At 39.1% G+C, this 25,290-nt stretch overlaps 1 protein-coding gene across 1 annotated transcript in view; it reads left to right on the top strand.

Annotated features, from left to right (window-relative positions):
• The window catches only part of gfra4a (GDNF family receptor alpha 4a), a 118,870-nt gene extending 96,152 nt beyond the window's left edge, over positions 1-22,718 (top strand). The window contains exons 4-8 of the mRNA XM_034525310.1: positions 520-859; positions 3,614-3,723; positions 5,399-5,533; positions 20,157-20,326; positions 22,389-22,718. Of these exons, the coding sequence (XP_034381201.1) occupies positions 520-859; positions 3,614-3,723; positions 5,399-5,533; positions 20,157-20,326; positions 22,389-22,535 (902 nt within the window). The 3' untranslated portion in view covers positions 22,536-22,718. The remainder of the gene's footprint in view (positions 1-519; positions 860-3,613; positions 3,724-5,398; positions 5,534-20,156; positions 20,327-22,388) is intronic.
• The last annotated feature ends 2,572 nt before the right edge of the window (positions 22,719-25,290 follow it).

The raw sequence follows: 25,290 nt of genomic DNA, 5'->3' as shown, positions 1-25,290 counted from the left end.
CAGACACACAGCGATGGAGGAAGATGGGGAGGGACGGAGGGAGTCAGGTGAGTGTGGGGGGGCCCCAGCTGCACGGAGATTGTTGGAAAGATGGATGGATGGATGAAGGGAAGGAGCAGTAATTACAGGTCTTGTTGTGCGGTTGGAGAGATGGAACAGCCGCTTTTTCAGCACTGCCACTCAGCATTAACCCAGCAGAATGAAATATTCAGCCATTAGCTCTCAGCTGAAACACATCCAGGGCCCGAGCTCATGCAACATTTAAACACTATTCATGTTCTATTCATTGCAAGGGAGGCTATTACATATAATCATCATTTTGGTTTAGTTTGTACTTCAAGACACACATTTCGGTTTTTCATCTGCAAGTGCAACACTGCATGTGAGGGGAGAGTAGAAAGTCAATACCGACTCCAATTAGGCCTCGGATCCATTGGTAAACATTGCCTGGGATTTGATTTTCTCAAACCACACAGTAGGATAAAATGCTTTCTCCTTCCCATTTCTTCTTCCGTCTAGAGTCTGAAGTAACAACAGTGAACCGCTGCCTGGATGCCGCCAAGGCGTGTAACATAGATGAGACGTGTCAGAAGCTTCGTACGGAATACGTCTCGTCTTGCATCCAGCCGTCCGCCCGCTCGGGGCCATGTAACCGGCCAAAGTGCAACAAGGCGCTGAGGAAGTTCTTTGACCGCGTCCCCCCTGACTACACCAACGAGCTGCTGTTCTGTCCCTGCACCGACACGGCCTGCGCAGAGCGCCGCCGCCAAACCATCGTGCCGTCATGCTCCTACGAAGACAAGGAAAAGCCCAACTGCCTGGCCCAGCTGCGGATCTGCAAAGCGGACTATGTTTGCAGGTAGAAATTGGAAATTTTTTTGTTATACTACCTGCAGCCACAAACATTTTCCACTTAATTTCCTGTGTTGGCATCACTCGATTCACTGAACTGATCATTTGCCGGGGTTTCTGTTGAAGGATCACAAAGTTGTTTTTACATGTTTTTGCTGAGTTACACAGTACATTAATGCTGAAGCACACCATACTTATTAGATATTGCTTGAACATTCTTTTGTGCCTTATAACAGTATAACACATTATTTGTAGTTATTTGAGAGTAAGGTAAGGGAATAAGTTATCCATGACGGATTGATTTGAAAAAAACACGGTGTGTTCCAAGGGTTGCTCTGAAGCTATGATATCCAAGATTTAAAGCTGAAATATATATTTTTAAGGTTAGAGGGAGAAGGTTGACTGACCAAGCTTTGATACACGATATCAGCATATTGGGTTTTTATGTTTGACTTGTTAGCAAACACCTGCCTGAGGTTACTGACTCATCCAAAATCTTGTTTGATCTTCCAATCCCTGAAAAAATCATCTGGGTCTCTTTGACTTGTTAGATGTTTGACCAGCTTCCCCAGCCACTTGTTTACTTTGGCTCCCTGCTGTTCCAGAGTGGACAGCTATTCTACAATTCACTTGCTTGAGGAGTAGTGTTTGAGAGTTGGAGCAACTCAACTATACGGACTGGACAACCAACACAAATTTGCTCAAATAATCTTGACAGTGCTGACTTTTGAGGGAAAGTGAAGTCCAAAACGGAGGAAGCTAGCTTCGCTTTTTAGCACTTTTATCCTATGAACTCCATGACAGAGGGATTGTTTGTAGACTGTTTTGAAAATATTTAATCAACTCTAGAGCTTATTATTCCGTTAGCGACGAAGTTAACTATCTTGCTTCACAGTTTGCAAGCTTGCCAACCTGGAGACCTATTAGCTTATTAGTGTACTAGTTTTGTCTGCGATTTATTTCCCTTAAACAACCTCTGATTGACTTTCCCTGATATTTGTTCCCTAACTCAATACAATCTCACTCCTTTTGTCTAAAACCTAACAAATCTAACCAACAAAGGCATGGAGTACTAGCAGATCAGAAGCAGATCAGATACGAGTCATGCCGTTGACATATTAAAATTTAGCGTCCGGGCTAGCTAGCTTGTTAGCAGTTAGCAGCTAATTCACCAACTAGCCCTGGTCACGATGTCACACGCTTTTAGCAGCACTTATTTCACAAAGACACACTTTCTGGTGTTACCAGGTCTTCATTGTGAACCCTCATATGTTGCAACATTTTAACAGAACATTAATACACCAACCCCAAATACTGTAAAACAGCACAGCGACGGCTAATGCAGTCACCGCTGTTCAATTTGAAGGGCTTTGTTGGTGTAGTGGCCTCGCACAATGACTTTCCCTCACGACAATAAATGGCATTGTGTTTCTTGGAAGATAGGTCCGGCTGGTATGATATGTTCATTTAGATTTAATTAGTCAGCTGCGTTTAATTCCTTCAATTGTTCCACTCATTAACTGTTTAATTAGTTAAATTGAACTCACTTCACGCTGCCGTGTGAAGTAGTGATTATTGGAGCGGCCACATTATCACTTGGGATTCACACATGACTTTCCTGCCAAAGTGCTCCGAAAATATGTACGGCCAAGACAGCGTCATGATCAGTAGATTGACTGACCATCTGTACAAGTTTTCTAAATAAGCATATTTATTCTGTGTTAAACCCTTGTGTATACAAGCCATTGATGGAAACAAATATGTCATTTGAATTTGAATTAACTGTAAACGTCCAATCAGAAAACTAATAATGTCTCATGAAGTCATTCAAATTCAGCGGGTGAATCTCTCTCAATCACTGGAGACTGAAAACATGGAGTTCTCATACCCATCCAGTCAGCCTCTTCTCGCTGACAGAAAATGGTAGCCAGCATTTAATCTAGTTCCTCTTCAAATGTCAGAAAGACAAAGGCCTTCATCTGTCACGGCTATCGATCAGGCATTATCCTCCGCTGCTGCCCCAATGGATGGGGGCATCTCAAGGCCCCTGCGTGGCCCACCAATCCCGCACCAGTCAGCTGGCATTAACCGGCAGCCTGCAGAGGAGGCCTTCAGTTAACACACAGCCCATGAGTTTTACGCACATCATTACAATGACATGACAAACGAGGGGAGAGCGGGGAGTCGTGGTGCCCCGAGGGGATCATGTTACAAATGCCAGTCGACGGGGGCCGCTGCGATATGATGGCCATGATGGCCTTGCGCGATGGTGATGATGATGATGATGATGATGAGGCTAGATGTCTCGGCGACTGGCAGGAAAGGTGAAGGGGGGAAGGACAGCGGTGGTAGGAGGATATATATTTATATGGAAGATCCATATTTGTCTAATCTCCTCGCGGCCAGTCCAGCCAGACAGCGCCCACGGTATTTAGAGAGCAGAGCCATGGCCTTCTTTGCCCCTCATTGACTCTTTACAGCCTGGCAGCCTTCCAGAACACAACTCGCTGAGAAAAGTGGGGAGGCAAGAAAAAGAGGGATGATTGTCGTCAAGGGTGACTGGAGTGGCGGTTGAAGTGCTGCTGAAATCTGTGAAGGGTGGAGGGAGTTGATGTAGGAGTGTAGGTAGGTAGATGAGCATTGTGGGTGTCAGATCCAGTCGTGGAGAGAAAGCACCGGTGCCGGGCCAGCCCTCAGTGACAACATGTGTGCAGCAGCCAAGCACGGGTAAATGATGGATGGCATGTTATTGCTCCCACAGGTCTCGCTGGGCACAGTTCCAGTATGATTGCCAACCTTTCGAGCACAGCGCCAGTGGCTGCAAGCAGGAGAACTACGGAGCATGTCTACTTGCGTACACCGGCCTGATTGGTAAGAACTAAATCTTTCTGTGCCAGCTCCGGCTTACCCCGCCTTCTGTGATAGATCAGGAACAAAAAGGTTTTAGAGGGAGGAAGGCGGAGAGCACCGCACGGGACTCAAAAGAATGAATCGACGATTGTGATGAGAAGCGCTGTGCAGCAATCGATGGAGCGCTGATTAATGTGGCTGCAGCATGCCCGGCCAAGTCGTTGGCATTATGAGTGCAATTACAACTATTGACTGGGGTTTTGAGAGAATTATCCCTGACGTGACAATGAGTGGGTGCAGGCGGAGAACACAGCTTATTGTACTTTAGATAAAAACTTAACAAAAGAACGCACAATGCACAAAAGCTTTTTTTTAATACCCACTCAATCTAAACATGTCATTATGGGACAACAATACCGCAACTGAACTCCTGCATAAAAGAAGGGGGGGGGGCTTGTTTAATTTGTTAACTTAGAGAGACGTAGGGAGACAGATAAAGAGAGAGAGAGACATAAAGGTGTTCGCCAGTGATTGGCCATTCCAGAAAAATAGTAGAAGTTATTGTTTGGAAGTCTGGGACGCAGAAAATCAATGGAGGTAAATCAAAACTTTGTTTGTCACACTGCCTTATAGTGCAGCAATTCTATTTCCCACCTCCTTTTTTCTTTTTTTTAAAGAAAAAATAAAGAGAAAATAGAAGCCACCAGGCTTTATTACCCTTTCTGGAGAATGATTTCCCAATCACTTCCTGCTGAAAAGCACCAAAGGCAGAAAAGAATAAAAATAATACATCTGAGAGACCTTTGTGATAGTGGCTGGACTTTGTACTGCAGGTCGCTGCACTCATCAAAGTCCACGAAGGAAACTAACACCAACTAATGCTCGGAAAGCTTAACAATTGCTAATTGAAGTTTGGACTTCATCTGTTGTAGCTTTAAATAACATTCACTGGGAGATCAAGAGCAAGATGCTGTACAAGCAAGCAGCTCTGTGTCTCTTTTTGTACATGACTGACCAAGAAAATCACATTTTGAAATAATTGCATATCAAGAGAGATCAGAGATAATTGTAGCAGAAATTGGTTTGCAAAACCAGTTTCTTTGAAATGGGAAATATACAGCTGTAATGTCACGCCCTGTCAGTAACTGGGATTGAACCAGTCAACATTAGATCAGCAGGGTGCCTCTGAACTAACCCGCCTGTCGGTCTCTATTCACTCCACTTCCATCTGTTCCTCTTTTTAAATTCCTCTCACAATTAATACATTTACATGCACTCTAATAACTTAACCTGATTACAGCAACACTATAATGAAATTGCCATGAAAATACCTTCATTTTTAATTATGGTAATCAGAGTAAGGTCATAATGTAAACATAATGAGATTAAATCAGCCAGATTTCTGCTCAAATATAAAAAAAAACTTATTTTTCTGAGGTATTTATAGAAAATAAATTCCATTATTTAAAAATTCGGCTTAATAAAGGGACTATCTATACATCTATCTAGAGCAGCTTAAATAACCAAGGACATAACAAAAAAAAAGTTAGATATTGAGCTCGATTTACCTCAATATATTCTTATTCTTGTGATCTTATGCTCAGATGTAAGCATTATGTTTGTGTAAACCGAGTTGTATTATTTGTTGTGCCTGTACACACACAGAACAATATTGTTTCCCCCCTCCTCTCTACAGGAAGCACAATAAATCCCAACTACCTTGACAACTCCACATCCAACGTGGGACCCTGGTGTTCCTGCACAGCGAGCGGCAACCACAGGGAGCAATGCACGGACTTCCTGACTTCCTTCCACGACAACGTCTGCTTGAGTGAGTAACAGCTGACCTCTGGTAATACAGTAACAACAAAGTGTAGTCGTCAACAATATAATCGATGATGTTTTGACACCTCAAAAGACTTTGATGTACGAGAACATCTCAGTGGCTCAGCCTAAAACCACTTTTTAAGTTTTACATTTGCTGCTCTCAGAGAGGTCTGCTTTGAGGTAAATCGTGTTCATAGATGGACAAAATAACATAGTTCACCCATAGAGAGAGGACTTTATTTTATTTTAAAGGCTTTTCAAAGTCAAAACCTAAAAACGTATTGCATTGGTTGTGCAAAGAGAGCTTTAAAAGAGCGTTTAGACGTCATCAAGTAGATGTAAGTAATGTACAGAAAATAAAACGGAACAGTTAAAGATGTATTCAACATTTTAATCTCGTAGTTGTTTTACAGAATCAGTTGAGAAGATCGATTTGAAGTGTGATTTGGATCTAACTCTGAACAAGACGGCAAATTGAAATATTGAAATACAATATATGTAGTATCTATTTCAATGATCAATTAAACAATATTTGGACAATAGAATGGGAGTGGAACAGACATTCCCATTCAAATAAATGGACAGTCAGAGCGGCAGCCACTTTTCATGTGTACAGTTGCCATGGCAACCGTTGCAGCAGGCTACCTTTCGTAAAAATGGAATTACAGTAAGTTGCTGTAACACTGTGGTGAGGCTTTTGCAATAGAAAAAAAGAAAACGCAGACTTATTGTGGCGTTCTCTCACTAGAGTGTGACTTCATTTTCTACCTTTCTGACTGACTGTGTGTTGTCACCTAAACAAAAGACGCCTCATGGTTGGACTTAAGCTTCAGAGCGAGGTAGAACGCAATCAACATAACATAAGTATGGAAAACACATCACAAACACTTTGGGACACGGACACGGGTCTCCTGGTTTAAAGTACTGTTGGGGACCACCGACCATAAGTAGTCTTTCTCACATTCATAGTACCTCACTCACTCGGAGTACAACATATTCAGGCGTTTGCATTGCAATCAGAACAGACTTCATGGCGTGAAATGACGAGCAAAAAGAAAGAGTGGCGTTGTCATTGCACGATTATTGTCTTACAAATTGTTAAGTGAGACCAGACTTGTTCATCCTTAAGAAAGAAGACATAAAGTCCTTCCTACACTTCTATACTTGAGTGACGGCACTCATGGCACATCAGTGCCACAGTGACACCCACCCCCCCTTCCATGTGTTTACTTCAGTCTGTATTAATTAATTTCTTTGTTACAAATAAGACTCACAGACAAACAACCCCCTCAGTGACATACCAGTGTTATTAATAGCTGGTGGAACACTGCGATGGGTTACCACGTATAATATGTGCTTGATTAGATTACGCTGGGAAATATATCACTGCAAATATATATATATTTTTTTTACGATAATAGAAACAGAAGTTTTTTTAGGGCGGCAGAACAAATGCTAAAATGAAGACATCAGTGACTGACAAACTGATGTTACATCAGGATTATCCACCAAATCCGCTGTAGTCGGTTAGCTTTTGTTGTAGCTTTTATTCAGCCAACACCAACAACAAAACAGCGATGATGATAGGAGATCATCCCTCTGAATGAGCGATAACACCAGTGGCAGAAGAATGACACCAGTGACAAAGTAATACAAGCAGTAGCTGCTGGTGTCACAGCAGACAATGGAGTTTATTCTGAGTTATTTATTTTTTTCTAACAACAGAATAAGACAAATTCTCACAAAGCTGTCGGCATTAATAACAACACTGACAGACCGATGACACCAGTCACAGTACAAAGCAAACTGCCGTCTTGTGGCGACAAAACCGAATGTCAGTGTTTGTTAAGTGTATACAGGACTACGGTTCAGCTATTACAAAGAAATAAAATCAACTCCCCATCAGACGTCACAGCGCCTGCATCCACCGGACACGTCTGCTTTGCGCTCTGGTTCCAGCGCGTCTGCCAGTGTAACCAGTGTCCACCTGGCATGTGACTGGAGCGTCTCGCCCACTGCTCCACTATCTTTACACGCCGGGTCCATATCGGACAGAACAGCTTGCATCTCAAGTGTGGAATCCACAGTAACAACCAACAAACTAGAACATTTCGCAAGAAATTTAGATGGTGTGGCTACTACCGAGAGGTGTTTATATACATATATATTATATACATATATATATATAACACTAGAAAAAGCAATTCTGGATTTTCTACCAAACCATTTAAAACCCTGTAAAAAAAAAAAAAACATGACCAAATCACCAAAATAGTATTATCAATAGAGAGGAAAGACTGAGCCGAACCCGCTGATATATTTGCTATCTTTGTGGAGTAAATGTAACCCGAGCAACTCTGAAGCTGTTTCTCCTCTGATCTCTCTATAAAGACACAAACACACGTGCGCGTGAACGACAACGTGCACGCGCGGGAACCGCCACATGCACGCTCTACTTGTAACTTTCACTTGTAACTTTAAGTCATAACTTCATCTTGTAACTCTAACTTGTAACTTCAACTTGTAACTTCAACTTTAACTTTAACTAACTTTAAATGTAACTTTAACTTTAAATATAACTTTTAATATAACTTTAACTTTAACTTTAACTTTAATTTTAACTTTAACTTCAACTTTAACTAACTTTAAATCTAACTTAAAAGCATGTCCTCTTCCCACCCCCCTGCACTGGACTGTGTAGATAATAAAGATTTAATAGGGGAGGTGGGGGGAGGAGAGGAAGGGTTCTCTGTGTGGCAGCGGCGGCCATACATCTCCTCCTCTGCCTCAGTCCAAACAAAGCTCTCTGGGTACAAAGCTCTCTGGGTATATCTCCAGTATATGCCAGATTTATTTAGTTACATTTAAAGTTAGTTACATTTAAAGTTACAGTTACATTTAAAGTTACATTTAAAGTTACATTTAAAGTTAGTTACATTTAAAGTTACATCCATCCATCCATCCATTATCACCCGCTTATCCGGGGTCGGGTCGCGGTGGCAGCAGGTTCAGCAGGCCGACCTAGGCCTCCCTCTCACCCGCAACACTTTCCAGCTCATTCTGGGGGATCCCGAGGCGTTCCAAGGCCAGCCGGGAGATATAATCCCTCCAGCGTGTCCTCGGTCTTCCCCGGGGCCTCCTACCAGTTGGACGTGCCCGGAAAACCTCTAATGGGAGGCGTCCAGGAGGCATCCTAACTAGATGCCCGAACCACCTCAGCTGACTCCTTTCGACACGAAGGAGCAGCGACTCGACTCCAAGCTCCCCCCTGATGTCCGAGCTCCTTACCCTATCTCTAAGGCTGAGCCCGGCCACCCTACGGAGGAAGCTCATTTCGGCCGCTTGTATCCGAGATCTCGTTCTTTCGGTCACGACCCAGAGTTCGTGACCATAGGTGAGGGTTGGAACGTAGACCGACCAGTAAATGGAGAGCTTTGCCTTCCGGCTCGGCTCCCTCTTCACCAAGACGGACCGGTACAGCGCCTGTTTTACTGCTGCAGCCGCACCGATCCGCCTGTCGATCTCCCGCTCCACCTTACCCTCACTCGTGAACAAGACCCCGAGATACTTGAACTCCTTTGCTTGGGGTAGGCAGTTTGCCCCCACCTGGAGGGAGCAATCCGCCGGTTTCCGGCAGAGCACCATGGCCTCAGATTTGGAGGTGCTAACTCTCATCCCTGCCGCTTCGCACTCGGCTGCAAAACGCCCCAGTGAATGCTGGAGGTCACGGTCCGAGGAGGCAAACAGGACCACATCATCCGCAAACAGCAGAGAGGCGATCCCGAGACTCCCGAACCGGATCCTCTCCGCCCCCTGGCTGCGCCTAGATATCCTGTCCGTGAAGGTCACGAACAGGACCGGTGATAAAGGGCAGCCCTGGCGGAGGCCAACACCCACCGAGGAGACGAACACAGCTCCTACTGCAGGTGTACAGAGACCGGATGACCCGTGCCAACATTTAAAGTTACATTTAAAGTTACATTTAAAGTTATGGTTGCATTTAAAGTTACAGTTACATTTAAAGTTACATTTAAAGTTACAGTTACATTTTAAGTTACAGTTACATTTAAAGTTACAGTTACATTTAAAGTTACATTTAAAGTTACAGTTACATTTTAAGTTACAGTTACATTTAAAGTTACACTTACATTTTAAGTTACAGTTACATTTAAAGTTACAGTTACATTTAAAGTTACATTTAAAGTTACAGTTACATTTTAAGTTACAGTTACATTTAAAGTGTTACATTTAAAGTTACATTTAAAGTTACAGTTAGATTTAAAGTTACAGTTACATTTTAAGTTACAGCTACATTTAAAGTTACAGTTACATTTAAAGTTACATTTAAAGTTACAGTTACATTTAAAGTTACAGTTACATTTTAAGTTACATTTAAAGTTACACTTACATTTTAAGTTACAGTTACATTTTAAGTTAGTTACATTTAAAGTTAGATTTAAAGTTAGTTAGATTTAAAGTTACAGTTACAGTTAGATTTAAAGTTACAGTTACATTTTAAGTTACAGTTACATTTAAAGTTACATTTAAAGTTACAGTTACATTTTAAGTTACAGTTACATTTAAAGTTACATTTAAAGTTAGTTACATTTTAAGTTACAGTTACATTTAAAGTTATAGTTTCATTTAAAGTTACATTTAAAGTTACAGTTAGATTTTAAGTTAGTTACATTTAAAGTTACATTTAAAGTTACAGTTACATTTTAAGTTACAGTTACATTTAAAGTTACAGTTTCATTTAAAGTTACATTTAAAGTTAGTTAGATTTTAAGTTACAGTTACATTTAAAGTTACATTTAAAGTTACAGTTTCATTTAAAGTTACATTTAAAGTTACAGTTAGATTTTAAGTTACAGTTACATTTAAAGTTACATTTAAAGTTACAGTTACATTTTAAGTTACAGTTACATTTAAAGTTACAGTTTCATTTAAAGTTACATTTAAAGTTACAGTTACATTTTAAGTTACAGTTACATTGTAAGTTACAGTTACATTTAAAGTTACATTTAAAGTTAGTTACATTTAAAGTGATAATTGAATTTATTTTCATGTGTGAAAGCACAAAGCACAGTATGTTTTAGTAGCTGTAAACTAGAAAATGTTGGCGTCCATACATCACCCCCTCTGCCTCAGTCCAAACACATCCTCTGGGTACGCAGCGTCTCCAGTATGTGCCAGATTTATTTAGTTAAAGTTGCATTTAAAGTTACAGTTACATTTAAAGTTACATTTAAAGTTAGTTACATTTAAAGTTACAGTTAAAGTTAGTTACATTTTAAGTTACAGTTACATTTAAAGTTACATTTAAAGTTACAGTTACATTTAAAGTTACATTTAAAGTTACAGTTACATTTAAAGTTTAAGTTACATTTAAAGTTACAGTTACATTTTAAGTTACAGTTACATTTAAAGTTACAGTTACATTTAAAGTTACATTTAAAGTTACAGTTACATTTTAAGTTACAGTTACATTTAAAGTTACACTTACATTTTAAGTTACAGTTACATTTAAAGTTACAGTTACATTTAAAGTTACATTTAAAGTTACAGTTACATTTTAAGTTACAGTTACATTTAAAGTGTTACATTTAAAGTTACATTTAAAGTTACAGTTAGATTTAAAGTTACAGTTACATTTTAAGTTACAGCTACATTTAAAGTTACAGTTACATTTAAAGTTACATTTAAAGTTACAGTTACATTTAAAGTTACAGTTACATTTTAAGTTACATTTAAAGTTACACTTACATTTTAAGTTACAGTTACATTTTAAGTTAGTTACATTTAAAGTTAGATTTAAAGTTAGTTAGATTTAAAGTTACAGTTACAGTTAGATTTAAAGTTACAGTTACATTTTAAGTTACAGTTACATTTAAAGTTACATTTAAAGTTACAGTTACATTTTAAGTTACAGTTACATTTAAAGTTACATTTAAAGTTAGTTACATTTTAAGTTACAGTTACATTTAAAGTTATAGTTTCATTTAAAGTTACATTTAAAGTTACAGTTAGATTTTAAGTTAGTTACATTTAAAGTTACATTTAAAGTTACAGTTACATTTTAAGTTACAGTTACATTTAAAGTTACAGTTTCATTTAAAGTTACATTTAAAGTTAGTTAGATTTTAAGTTACAGTTACATTTAAAGTTACATTTAAAGTTACAGTTTCATTTAAAGTTACATTTAAAGTTACAGTTAGATTTTAAGTTACAGTTACATTTAAAGTTACATTTAAAGTTACAGTTACATTTTAAGTTACAGTTACATTTAAAGTTACAGTTTCATTTAAAGTTACATTTAAAGTTACAGTTACATTTTAAGTTACAGTTACATTGTAAGTTACAGTTACATTTAAAGTTACATTTAAAGTTAGTTACATTTAAAGTGATAATTGAATTTATTTTCATGTGTGAAAGCACAAAGCACAGTATGTTTTAGTAGCTGTAAACTAGAAAATGTTGGCGTCCATACATCACCCCCTCTGCCTCAGTCCAAACACATCCTCTGGGTACGCAGCGTCTCCAGTATGTGCCAGATTTATTTAGTTAAAGTTGCATTTAAAGTTACAGTTACATTTAAAGTTACATTTAAAGTTAGTTACATTTAAAGTTACAGTTAAAGTTAGTTACATTTTAAGTTACAGTTACATTTAAAGTTACATTTAAAGTTACAGTTACATTTAAAGTTACATTTAAAGTTACAGTTACATTTAAAGTTTAAGTTACATTTAAAGTTACAGTTACATTCAAAGTTAGTTACATTTAAAGTTGCAGTTACATTTAAAGTTGCAGTTACATTTAAAGTTAGTTACATTTAAAGTTACAGTTACATTTTAAGTTACAGTTACTTTTAAAGTTAGTTGTTTTTTTTACGTTTTGCTCTGCGTTGGATAGTAGCTGTAAACTAGAAAATGTCGGCGGCCATACATCTTCTCCTCTGCCTCAGTCTAAACTAAGTACGGAGCGTCTCCAGTATGTGCCAGATTTATTTAGTTACAGCTAAAGTTACATTTAAAGTTACATATAAAGTTACAGTTACATTTAAAGTTACAGTTACATTTAAAGTTACAGTTACATTTAAAGTTACATTTCAAGTTAGTTACATTTAAAGTTAGTTACATTTAAAGTTACATTTATATTTAAAGTTACATTTAAAGTTACAGTTACATTTAAAGTTAGTTACATTTAAAGTGATACTTGAATTTCTTTTCATGTGTGAAAGCACAAAGCACAGTATGTTCTTTTGCTCTGCTTTGGATAGTAGCTGTAAACTAGAAAATGTCGGCGGCCATACATCTCCTCCTCTGCCTCAGTCTAAACAAAGCTCTCTGGGTACGGAGCGTCTCCAGTATATGCCAGATTTATTTAGTTACATCTAAAGTTACATTTAAAGTTACAGTTACATTTAAAGTTACAGTTGCATTTAAAGTTACAGTTACATGTAAAGTTATATTTAAAGTTACATTTAAAGTTACATTTAAAGTTACATTTACATTTAAAGTTACAGTGTATAAGTTAACTTTCAAAAGTAAAATGTTAAAATAAGTGATACCGTAACTTATTTCATTAGTCAAATTTGTTTTCTTTGCACAGTAAAACAGTTACTTTTATTATTGTGAATTGTAAATATCATTACAACTTGTTTTCTTCGTCCTTTGTTCATCCCAGTAAAGGTATCCACTAAGTATTGTATTGATATCCCACATTAACCTTAATCTATCCAACATTATTATTTATATTCACATACAGGACTGGAGAATAAACTACTCCACATTAGCTTAATGATAACTTATTTCTTCTCAAAACATTATTAGTTATGTAATTAATGTCATCTGACGAAACATTTATTTATTTATTTCGGAAAGTGAATTTGCATATTTTGTGAAACGAAAATAGACAAAGCACATGAGTAAATCTGTTTCTGTCTCCTTCATACTGGCTGGCACAGTGTACCTTCCCCCTGATAGTGAGTGATACTTTGAATTAGGACCAAAGTTAAACATCTTATCTTTCTATTCTATCGTATCTACAATAACAATTTTTTTTTTTTTTTACTCTGGTCCCCTAGGACACTGATACATTGTTATTTAAACATATTATTTCTTTTAAAAAGCCCTAATTAGAACGGAAAACAATGATGAAAGGTAATTAGTGGAACGATAGAACAAAGCATCTGTGAGATATGATAAAAAGTAAACCTCTGGGCTCTGCAGGGACGACAGTTGGGAGGTTCAGGGTTAAACTTCTAAATAATTCCGATGTAGTTTGCAGCCAATAATCTAAAGCAGAGCCAAATTCACTTGTGCTTTTGTATAAATGCTAAAAATCTGTCAGTTGATTAATAATGAACAAACAGGGAAGCAGGGGACTGAGCGCTGTGTTCTCCACTGAAATGCTCGCTTCAGTAAATATAGACACAAAATGGACACCTGCGACAGGGGATAATAAAACAGGTGAACAACAAAATGTGACAACATTAACCATATGTGAGAAGGAACGTGATTTTATCTACTTGTAAAGCAAAAAATATCTTCAAAACGTCTTTAAAACTTCTTAAACAATGTGGCTGTTTAAAAATGCTGCCATGGCACAGCCGGTTGACGGGTTAGAGAGAAGAGATATCTGGTGAACAGCCAGTGGAGAACAGCTTTCCAGTGCATCTTGTAAACCCCCCAGTATCAAGTGTATGACGGTAGGAATAGATATCGCCAACATTCACCATCTTGCTGTTTAATCCAGTAAAATGCGTATTAATCCAGTAAGAAGCGGCATGTCCTCCGGATCAAAGATGGAAACAAAAGCCTCGAGACAACCATCTGAAGGAGTAACCACCAATAAAAGAGGAGATGTACATGAGAAGAACAAACAGACTCTAATTTAATCTCATTAAAAGCACGGTCTTCTTCTCATATGATAAAACTCTCTGTTCACGTAAATTGCCACTTGACTTGCTGTAATGGGTTTTAATGAGTTAGTCAATAATTTACACTCGCAGCTGCAGATCCAGCCTAAATAAATAAATAAATAAACAGATCAACGATTCATCACTAAAACTTCCCGGTTTGTCAGAAACTGTTGCGTCATTTAATTTGAAGCCTACCAGCATCTTTCCTTGGTTTGGTAATATTCTACTCATTATAAAGATCTCAGTACTTTTCAGTATGCAACACAAAATAGGCTTGACCATTTCATAAAGACTATTAATTGTTTACATTATATTTCATTTAGCTGACGCTTTTATTCGCGATTTACAATCATGACCATGATATTGATGGTAAAATCCATATAGACATTAACCCCCCCCACACACCCCTTTTACTCTAAACAATTGTGTTTAATCTATTTTTAGATCAATTATAATGTGCTGTATCCATTTTTAAATAGCGGTTGCCCTCTGACATGCATCGCTCAACGAGATAATGACATTTGTTAAAATGGCTCTTTTTTTTCTATAGAATCAATTACGGATAGCGATGACTTTTTACATGATCGCGGCGTAGTGCGTAACAAAATCCCAGCGTATACTTTTGGGCTGGTTGATGGATGTCTTGTTTTTCAATGAAGCAGCGAGGCTGCTCCTCTGTGCCGTTTACGGTACGCTCCGTAGAGACCCAGAAAAGGCCTCATTTCCCTGCGTCTGAGCAAAGAAACGCTCGTCTCCTCCCACCTGAGCGAATGTCCAAAGCCAAAGGAGCGCGTACGTGATAACAAGGACGAACACGTTTCTAATGGGAGAGGCGATTCACGGACCAGCGGCGCTCGTCGAGTCCAGTCTCGTTTGCCAGGCGCCGGCGAGCCACAGTTCTATTTCGGGGGAGAAAGTGTGTGTAATGATTTTGGCAAGAAGATTTTGGATTCGAGACAATAATTGGGAAAATGAATCCGCCCCGAGAGAGATCCTCGATGTTTTTCTAACCCCCCCTCCTCCTCCGACGGTGCCCGTGTAACCACAATGTAGAGAATGGAGTGTTATTCATTTTTGACTTGAGCCAAAAGAACATCCGCTCCTCCGCTGATGGCTGTGTTTCACAATTGGAAAGCACGATCCTCAATTAAATAAATCTTCCTGGTCTCTTTTGGTGCTTACCTCTGTTTGCAACTGCCCCCCTCCCCTCCCTCCCCCCCTGTGCTGCGGCCTGCTTGCTGAGACGGGGCTTCAGATGGCCTTTGATGACTTGGTAATTGAACGTGATTTGGTTTCCTGCCTCTGAACTAATGAGGTGTACAGAGAGAATAGTGGCAGGGAAGAATACGGTCGTTTGCAGATCCCTCTCTGCAGTGAGCGCGCTCAGGTTTTAAAAACAGCTGTCACCCTGCCTTCCCTCCTCATCGCAGCGATAATAACCGCATCCCGATGCAAAACTGCCGCTCTGGACTTCTTCGTTCCCTGAAAAGCTGAGTGAGTGTGTCAGAAGAAGACAACAACAAAAAAAAACGAGAGGACAGATGGAGGTGAAGCTCATTTATTTCTGCAATTATTCAAATTCTTTTCTGGTAGTTAAACTGGTGTTATAACAGCAATAAGTCAGAAGGGTCGGGGACAGGAAAGAGCCGCGCACAGGATGTGTGGCTTTGGTAGAACTTATGAAGTCAGTAAAAGAAGGGAGCCCTCGAGGGGGGAACTTAATAGTCAAAGAGATGCGAGATGGTGGTGCTTAAACAGCCGCGTCCAAACATTTACAAAGGAACTGTCACAACAGCTTACCACTGAAGATATCTATTGGCACTTCATCTCTGCATGGAGGCGGGTGGCGAGGCACGGTAGCGGGCAGCTGGAACTGCAACCCTCGCCTCCCTCATCCGTCAGCCTGCCGGGGGTGCGCCGCACGCTGGAGCCCAAACTGCACACTCTGAGCGCGGCAGCACACTTTCCCACCTGTCCCGCCAGCTGTAATGGCCCACGGCACCATTAGCTGCAGCCTTTCCTGCAAGGTGCTGCTGTATAAAACTCACCGTCAGCCGAGTTCAATCTGCTGCCCTCACTATTGGCTGTTATAAGTTGCAGACTCCTTAATTAGCTGCAGAGCTGATGGTTGCACGGGTCACCCAGCCGCCACCTCCATCTCTGTCGAGCAGTTGATGCTCAGTGTTGCACCGGTGGAGGGAGTCGAGTCAAGGCTGGCCATTGATTGCTGCAGAATTTTGTTCGCAAGGACGCTGGATGGATGGATGGATGGATGGATGGATCAATCTGTTATGATCCTGTGAGAAATCAATGTTTGTGTGTCACACCCCGATACTCCGCTGAAGGCTTTGAAATCCCATCACTAATAACCAGTGAGTCGCTTCTGAGATCTGAGTTTTTATTTATTTTTTTCTGCAGGGAACAGATGGAATAATGGTGTGAGTTTCATTTCTTAGCACCCACATCCATCTTACAGTATACGCTGTGGATATTAATTGATGAATCTCTCATTCATGTCTTCATTTGAGCATATTTTAATTGGAGTGACTTTCATGCAAACGTAATTGCTGCAGAGTAGCCATTAGCTGAATGAAAATGAGTGCCTATAGAGTATTAATTCATCATATGATCATAATTCATTCTGGTTGTGATAAATCTAAGTACCCGATGTGATGGGTGTCCTGTGGGGTGTATAAGACTATTTAAATCCACCAGAGTGTAAATTATACATGGCACAGAATGTACACACTATAATATTCCTTCCAGTCATAGCCTACTGACTGTAAGTGGCTCATTTAAATATTCAACATGATCATTACATCACACATTACAGACATCTGAAAGATGAGAGACTGAAAGGCTGACTGACCATTCCAATCCTCTTTCAAGAAGTAAGTCCAATGTCATTTGCACATTTTTACCATTATTTATTTTTTTATTTTCCTGGAGAATCTGGGCTCGTTCGCTTGTATCTCACAGTCTCTGATTCATCTTTGTTATATTGTTGTTTTCATCGCTGACAGCAAAAGGCATAAGTATCTTGTTTCAGTCAGGCGAGGATTCAAACCCTGAAACATCCAAAGCATCTGTTTATCTTATAGAATTACATCCAAACTTGAGCATCTGTTCTTTTCACACCTGTGGAGACAAAACACTGAAGATTCACAATCCTCCAGTAATCATCGCTACTGTTGCAGCAACTTAACATCAGCTAATAATGTGTGTAAATATGAACGCTAACTTTGTAGCACAATATTGTGACGATTTGGCAACAAGAGATTGAACTATGATTTTTATTTTATTTTTTGGTAACTTCAGGCGGCAGAACCATCTGAAACCATAAACATTTAGCACCTGTCTCATCGCTAACTTGTTGGGCAGGTCGTGTCTAGATGTTTATCAGAGCTTGTTTATTGAAGATGCTGCTGCTACAAACACAGCTGATTGGGAGCGGGCGCTTAAAGCAGCTGTGATCAATCGGCTAAAGACCGTCTGGTGATGGGATCACATCAGCCGGGGAAGCCAAATTGGGCCAACGGCGAAAAGTACCGCCCTGCTCCTGGTGCCCTGGCTTGTAATGGTTTTATTTATGTTCAACTGCTTTTAATGAGCTTGAGCAGGAGAAAACAATGAGCACGTTGACGAAACCAGGCCCTTTCCATATACAGTACAAACAAGAGTGATGAAAGCTCGACGGTGGATCCCACCTGCTGTACTGTGGCGCTCGCATCGCCTTTGAGCCTCACCACCTACTCCACTTCACCATCTGTCAAACACGCTCTCAAAGTTTTAAACTAGAACATGGCGGAACGGTTGGATCCGCTGGAGGAAATGTTTTGAAACCAGCTGAAAGACGCGTTGGGATTTAACAAAACTGTCTTCCGACTCTTTCATAACGTCACAACTTTTACCTTTTGGTTTGTCCTTCATGGAAAACTTCCGCCCTCTAGCAAAGTTCCCCAAAGACTGGCCCACAGATGGCCAAATATCTTTTGCAGGATTTAATCTCTTCCATTGTCTTTTATATTTGCATTACTTCGCAGAGCCACATCACGGGGTCTGAATATTTGTATCCATCCATTCTCTTTCCACTTACCTGGGGCCCCGCTGTAAGTGTCCGGTGGGAGGGTACCGCTGGAATATGGGGTACCAGGGTCACACAACCCATCCGGTCCTTGACAAAAGGTCTGGTAGCCTACTTACAATAAAAATAAAGCTGACATGAAAGGAAAACGTACATTCTAAAATGTTAACTCTACCAATTGGCATTTATTATTTATACATAAATTTGGTGTCATCCATAAATAATTTAACGTATATGTTTTGAATAACACCTGCATAAAACCAAGTCGTGATTTATCAAACATACATCTCTTCAATATGTCTGGTTTGCCTGTTTAAGATAATACGAGGTGATGCCTAGCTCTTCTCATGATTTATAGATACGGCCTACTTTATTGTGAATTGGGTTGCGATGAGTCGTCTTTTTTTTTTTAAGTTTGGGAAACACAACTGCACACACTCATTTCTAACATATATTTCGTTGGATTTTTGGCATTTCATAATGATATTATTAATTTCTGCTTTTCACCTCAATTATTGCATTAGAGGACTCTCTGCAGCAGGTTTTGGTGGTTTTTCTGTGCCGGATGTGTGATGCCGTGACCCTTTGCGGTGCTCTTATATTTTACTAAAGAGAAAATCCTGCCGGGCTGAGAGAGTGTGTGTGAGTGTGTGTGTGTGTGTGCGTGTGTGTGCGTGTGTGTGTGTGCGCGCTCGGGTTGAACTGAATGGATGAAAGCACTGGAAAATGTGACAATCCTACGGCGTAATTCAAAAAATGTTGACCGTACTTTAAAATCAAATATTGTGTCTGTAATTTTCATAACTCGAGTAAAAATCACACGTCATGAATGTTAAACTAAGAATCAAGGACCTTCAGTTCCAGAACTATATCCATCATGAGGTACAGTGTCCTGTTAGCGGAGGCGACTCTATTGGTTCATGGAGTTGGTTGACAGACTGTGTGCGTGTGTGTGGGTGTGTGTTTTAATTTAATGCCTGCAGAAACATATATGCTGTTCATTATTGTTCGTTTTTTTTAATAATATGCCCAGAAACTCCCTATTAATTGAATGTATAAATCTGACTGGCTTTTGCCTCTCATACTTCTATAATTAAGAAACAAAGTCTGCCATTGTATGATGAACTCTTCTATTTGGCTTAACAGGCTTTCTTATTATATGTTTACATGTTATACACAGGAAAGTGAATTCCTGCTCACACAACACTCCTTTTCTCTCTCTCTCGTGTAACGGTCGTTGCAGACTGCAGTACTTCTCGCCTTAAAAATGTATTTATTATTTATTACTTAAACTTATCCCCCAGGCATATGAATAGCATGTGTTGGCAGTTTCTTACACCGGTGGCCCAGAAAGGCAACAAGATGTATACAGTTGACTATGATGCATCGCTTCTTGTGAGAAGAAAATAGTACATTATTTGAATTGTGGTTAAATACGTCAGATCCTGCTGGCTTACGAGAGGTGGTTTTGTTTAGAAAGCTTTCCATGTGCAGTATGCAGGATGAAAAAGGAAACTAGAGGTTACGGCTGATGTAAAAAATGAGTTTTCCCATCGAGCTGTCAGAACATCGTCCGTCTCTTCGACCTCCAGCAACGTCTCCGCTGCTTCTGTGTTCTAGAAAACGCCATCCTGGCCTTCGGGAACGGATCGGATGCAAAAACGGGCGCCAGCCAGCCCGGGATGCCCAGTCCAGTGACTGACAACCAGAGCTTGCACTTGGCGACCACCGCCCCGGGTGTCTCCATGGAAACAGAGCAGAGCATTCTGAGAGCACAGATACCTACTCAGGTGAGACGAGATGGAAGACTGCAATTGTGATGTACGACCTTTTCCAGACAGAGAGGCACTAACAGAGACCGCCTCACTCAGAATTGGGTCGCACTGCAGATAGCTTGGGGCGTTCGTTTTATTCTGCAGGGACCGGCAGGCGGGTGGGGATTCACATTGTCTGCATAATTCAGACAGCGTCCGGTTGCAAAGTCAGTCACAAAACAACCGGGGTGAAGAGAACTGAGGCCGTGTCTGTTTGCTGCTTTGTGCACAAAATACACAGAGGCCAGCTTATTCGAGTGTCCAAGGGTTTTGCATTATATCGTTTAAAAATTAAAAGCGTGTCAGAGAGACGCCAAAACGCTCAGTTTAAATGAATTGATGATTGAGTGAAAACATCTCGAGATGCAGTTGTTCGGCTTTGCTGCTAAAGTGTAAATTACAATTATGTGACTCTACAGGACTAAACAATAATGATCCACGACTTTCCTAAATGTCAATTTTCTAATTAGAGTTCGACTTACATCAATTCTTCTAATTGATATCCGGGAGTTAAACAACCAGAAAAACAACAATACTTTTTTAGACGATTATCCTTTTTGTTCTTAAACACAATAATTATAAGAAACAAGAGAAAGTATTTTTCAACGGTAAAATTCACTAGAAATACAGTCAAGATGAAGTAAATAAGTATATTTGTATAGTGCTGACTTTCAGTACATGTTGGCTTATGAAGTCAATAAATTTGAACGGCTTCACTGCTCACCACACACTTGTGTGTGTGTGTGTGTGTGTGTGTGTGTGTGTGTGTGTGTGTGTGTGTGTGTGTGTGTGTGTGTGTGTGTGTGTGTGTGTGTGTGTGTGTGTGTGTGTGTGTGTTCATCATGTAGAGGACTTTGAAGGAAGCTTTGAAGCTTTAAGATTGGATGTAACCTTATTGATCCCAGGGGGGGGGTCATTACATCTTTGCAGAAGTAAAAGGATTCTTCAAACAAAGCACAGCGTAGAAACACACAATAGTATTGAAATAAAAGAATTATGACCGTTAAAAGAAGCAGCCAAATTGGAACAGATGAGTGTGTTTTATAAGCGAATGCTCTTTGTAGTTTCAAACACATCGGATTCACTGGAGAGGAAAATACAGAATGAACACGTAAATGTTCTCAAATTCATAACTGCTTCATCAACAATATAAACAGGTTCTGTACACATAATGAATGTGGCGCACACAATAAAGTAGTGCAGTAATCAACGATTAAACTCTGTTAAACATACATTTTAATGTGGTCAGCCTGTTTTGCATTAAGCATACACACAACACAGTGTTTCAGATGTTAATGAGGAGACGTTTATAAATAATATAATTTACTCCAGGCGAAGGAAGTTGTGCCCCTTGCATTTGGCTCGTGATGCAAACCCTCCCAAAAAAAGTCTGTAAATAACATAATTGACAATCCGCCAACAGATATGAATAAACTTTACAAATAAGATGGATAACTAGGCCACTAACTTATTTCCAGAGGGAAAGCTGAAGAAAACAGCCAAGAGGCTAAATTATATATTCTTGCCTCGAGTGCTCTGAACTCCTCGTCCCAAAACTCGATTGTTTCAACAGTATGTATCATCCTCTGATTCTGTTATATATTATATATTTAAATAATATTGAGGTGCAGAGATGAACAGGGAAAGGACACGTTAAATATGGACATTTTGTCAGGTGAAAGTCAAGGATCAAATAAAGTGTCACTGAGTAAATTAGCTCTGGACAGCTGCCTGGAGTTGTATCACCAAACATGAAACTCTTCAGCCAACATCTTGTCACATTTTAATAACTGTCTCTGATAAATCAACAAAAATTGAATTAAAACAGGAAACGTTGCTCTGCATTTTAATCCGATCTGGCTTGTCGGAAATGATCGAAAAGGAAAGACGAGGTAACTTAGTGTAAGCAACAAAGTTTCAGGTTGAATTTAGAGAAGATGTTTCCTGGCGTGGAACCTGGAAGCAGATAACAGAGTTTGTGTTGTTATCTTTACTAAAAATGAGTGGATGACTAATCTCAAGGTCATTCTCCTTTTAGGTAAATGAGAACGATCGATTGTGGGGAGACAAGGGAGACTCCACTCTTCCCTCTCCGGGCCTGTCTGACCGCGGGGCCGAGCCCGTCCGCCTGTCCCTGATGCTGGGCCTCGGTTGGCTGCTCCTGCTGCTGCTCGCCGACCAATAAGAGGCCTCGGTCACCGGGCCTCCATGGACCAAACTCCAAACCTGGTTTGGGGTGGGGGGGGAGGGAGGAAGGAGGGGGAGGGTTGGTGTGTGAGAAAGAGCCATTTCTATGTGTCAAATGATGGTTGGGGGGGAGGGGTAAAGGGTTGACTCTTGTCCTGCCCCTCTCCATCTCTGCCGCACAAAAAAAAAAAAAAAAAAAAAAAAAAAAATCACTTTTAATCTCTTTTTGTGAATCATGACTCAGAGCAGATGTGTTGTGTAGAGCACACAGGGTGCCGCTACCCAGGAAGTACACGCCTCATTTCTTGCTTCATGCCCCCCGAATACAAACTGTTATCCGTGACACACAAACACAGACTCTGCTCATATGAAAATAACATCCAGGCTACAGCGGAACGGGCCCGTGGGTTCAGAAGGTGTACAGTGAAGAGACACTGATGATGCAGTGCCGGAAAACTAAAACATATATATATATAAAGTGAAAAAACTAACTTTTTTTGGGGGGTCCCTGAACATTCCTTGATGTAAAAGAAAACTATTAAATGTGAAGACTTTGGTCTCAGATGAACTGTGATAAAGTGTTACATGAGATTTAAGGTGGACGTATGTGTTCGCCCCACATGCAGCGCTCTGCTCATCCTGCTTCGCTCCCTTTCTTTTATCGTCACATTTTTATTAAAGATGATTTTGTTACCCAGAAAGCACATACATATGTATCTCACAAATCACAATGAAAGTGTTTGACTACTGTTGTGGTTTAAGTGGCAGGATCAGGAGTACATTTCCAAATAAACTATATATATATATACATACATATATATAAACATATATAAATGTATATGTATATATAAATATGTATATATGTGTGTGTGTATATATTTATATATATTTATATGTGTATGTATATATGTATATTTATAAGTGTATGTATATATATATATATATATATATATATTTCTATGTGTATGTATATATATATGTATATTTATATATACATATATATTTATATGTGTATGTATATTTATATATACATATATATTTATATGTGTATATATATGTATATCTATATATACATATATATATATATATCTGTGTATATATATACATATATGTATATTTATATATATACATATGTATATATATACATTTATATATATATATATATATATATATATATACATACATATATATACATACATATACATTTATATATACATACATTTATATATTTATATATATATACATACATACATACATTTTTTTATATATATACATTTATATATATATATATATATACATACACATATATATATATACACATATATATATATACACATTTATATATATATATATACATTTATATATTTATATATATATATACATATATACATTTATATATATATATACACATATATATACATTTATATATATATATTTATATATAGAGAGAAATAATTAAGTTGTTAATTTAAATAAGATTTAGATCATCTCCCAAAGTGTTTTATTTTGTCAAACAAGGACCTACATTACTTAATAGCCCTCAAGAATTGTAATTATTATTAATTTTGAGTGTTCATAAATTAAGCTACGTGTGAGGGTCTGACAGACATTTTAGTTTGTTCCTCTTCATAAATGTAAAAAAAAGAAGATAAAATCATGTGTTTGTTTTGGTGATGTGACGCGAGATGGAAACAAGTTTATATTTTTTAACTGTATGTGGATTTCGCCGCGGAGAAAACAGATATCTATCGACAAGTTTGTGACCAATCACGCGAGGCCGTTTGCCGGAGGACGACTGGCGGGAAGACAGACGCTTTTGATGCATGAACGAATGCATCTGTCTCTGGAAAACACTAAACTCGTGAGATGGAAGTAGTGACCAGCTGCTTCGCTGGCACTCGTTCCTCCACGTGGGACGGATTGACAATGTGTACCGTAAAAATCACAGCTCAGCATTGCGAGACAGAACGTGTTGAGGCGCCTCTCAACAAGGAAATGTGTCGTCTTCAATACTGCCGTTGAATTCAGTTATCTGAAGAAACACCTCTTTGTTCACCTGCATTATCAAATGACACAACTTGTGTCGATTTTAACGCGGAGATAGAAAACGCGTCGCCCCGAGCTACAAGCAGACCTGATGGAGATGACACGTTCTATTTCAAGTTGGATCTTAAAAAAGAAAAGCTTGCGATATAAGCTCATAATAGTCATAACAGCACAATAACTTGTTGGATTTTTCCTGCCAAGTTCTACAGGGAGTAAACAAAAATGGTTAATCCTTCCATACTGATGTAGTTTTTGGGGTTTTTAACAGGGTTGTCAGGATCTGAGAAACAGTTCAACACGTAACTGGCGTAAAGGGGCCGTTCACTCAAGTCATATATTTTCTCACTTACCCTCAGTGGTACTGAGACTTGGTTTATTTGCCCCGGTTTTGAGGTATTCTTCTTCTGACACTTCTGCTGCCATTCAAATACAATAAAGATCATTACATTTTTTCTTAAGAAAGTTGTTCTAGTGATTTTACTGTTGCTACCGAAGCTCAGAGTCGTCTGTTAACTACACACTGAAGCGTCACTTTATTTCTCTACAGCGTCTACAACTCCACACAAATTACCCTTCTGAGGTTTTACTTGATATAGTCTCAAACATACAAGTAATTACATTTATTAATAACCAATTTTCTAACTTGTTTGAAACCCAAAACCGTAAGTATTTATGGCCAATAAGTCAGTCAATTGTTGACAGTTTAC

The sequence above is a fragment of the Cyclopterus lumpus genome, chromosome 22, assembly GCF_009769545.1.
Source record: "Cyclopterus lumpus isolate fCycLum1 chromosome 22, fCycLum1.pri, whole genome shotgun sequence".
In the NCBI taxonomy this organism is placed as follows: Eukaryota; Metazoa; Chordata; class Actinopteri; order Perciformes; family Cyclopteridae; genus Cyclopterus; species Cyclopterus lumpus.
The sequence above is the reverse complement of the archived record's forward strand: the minus strand, read 5'-3'. Positions and strand labels throughout refer to the sequence as shown.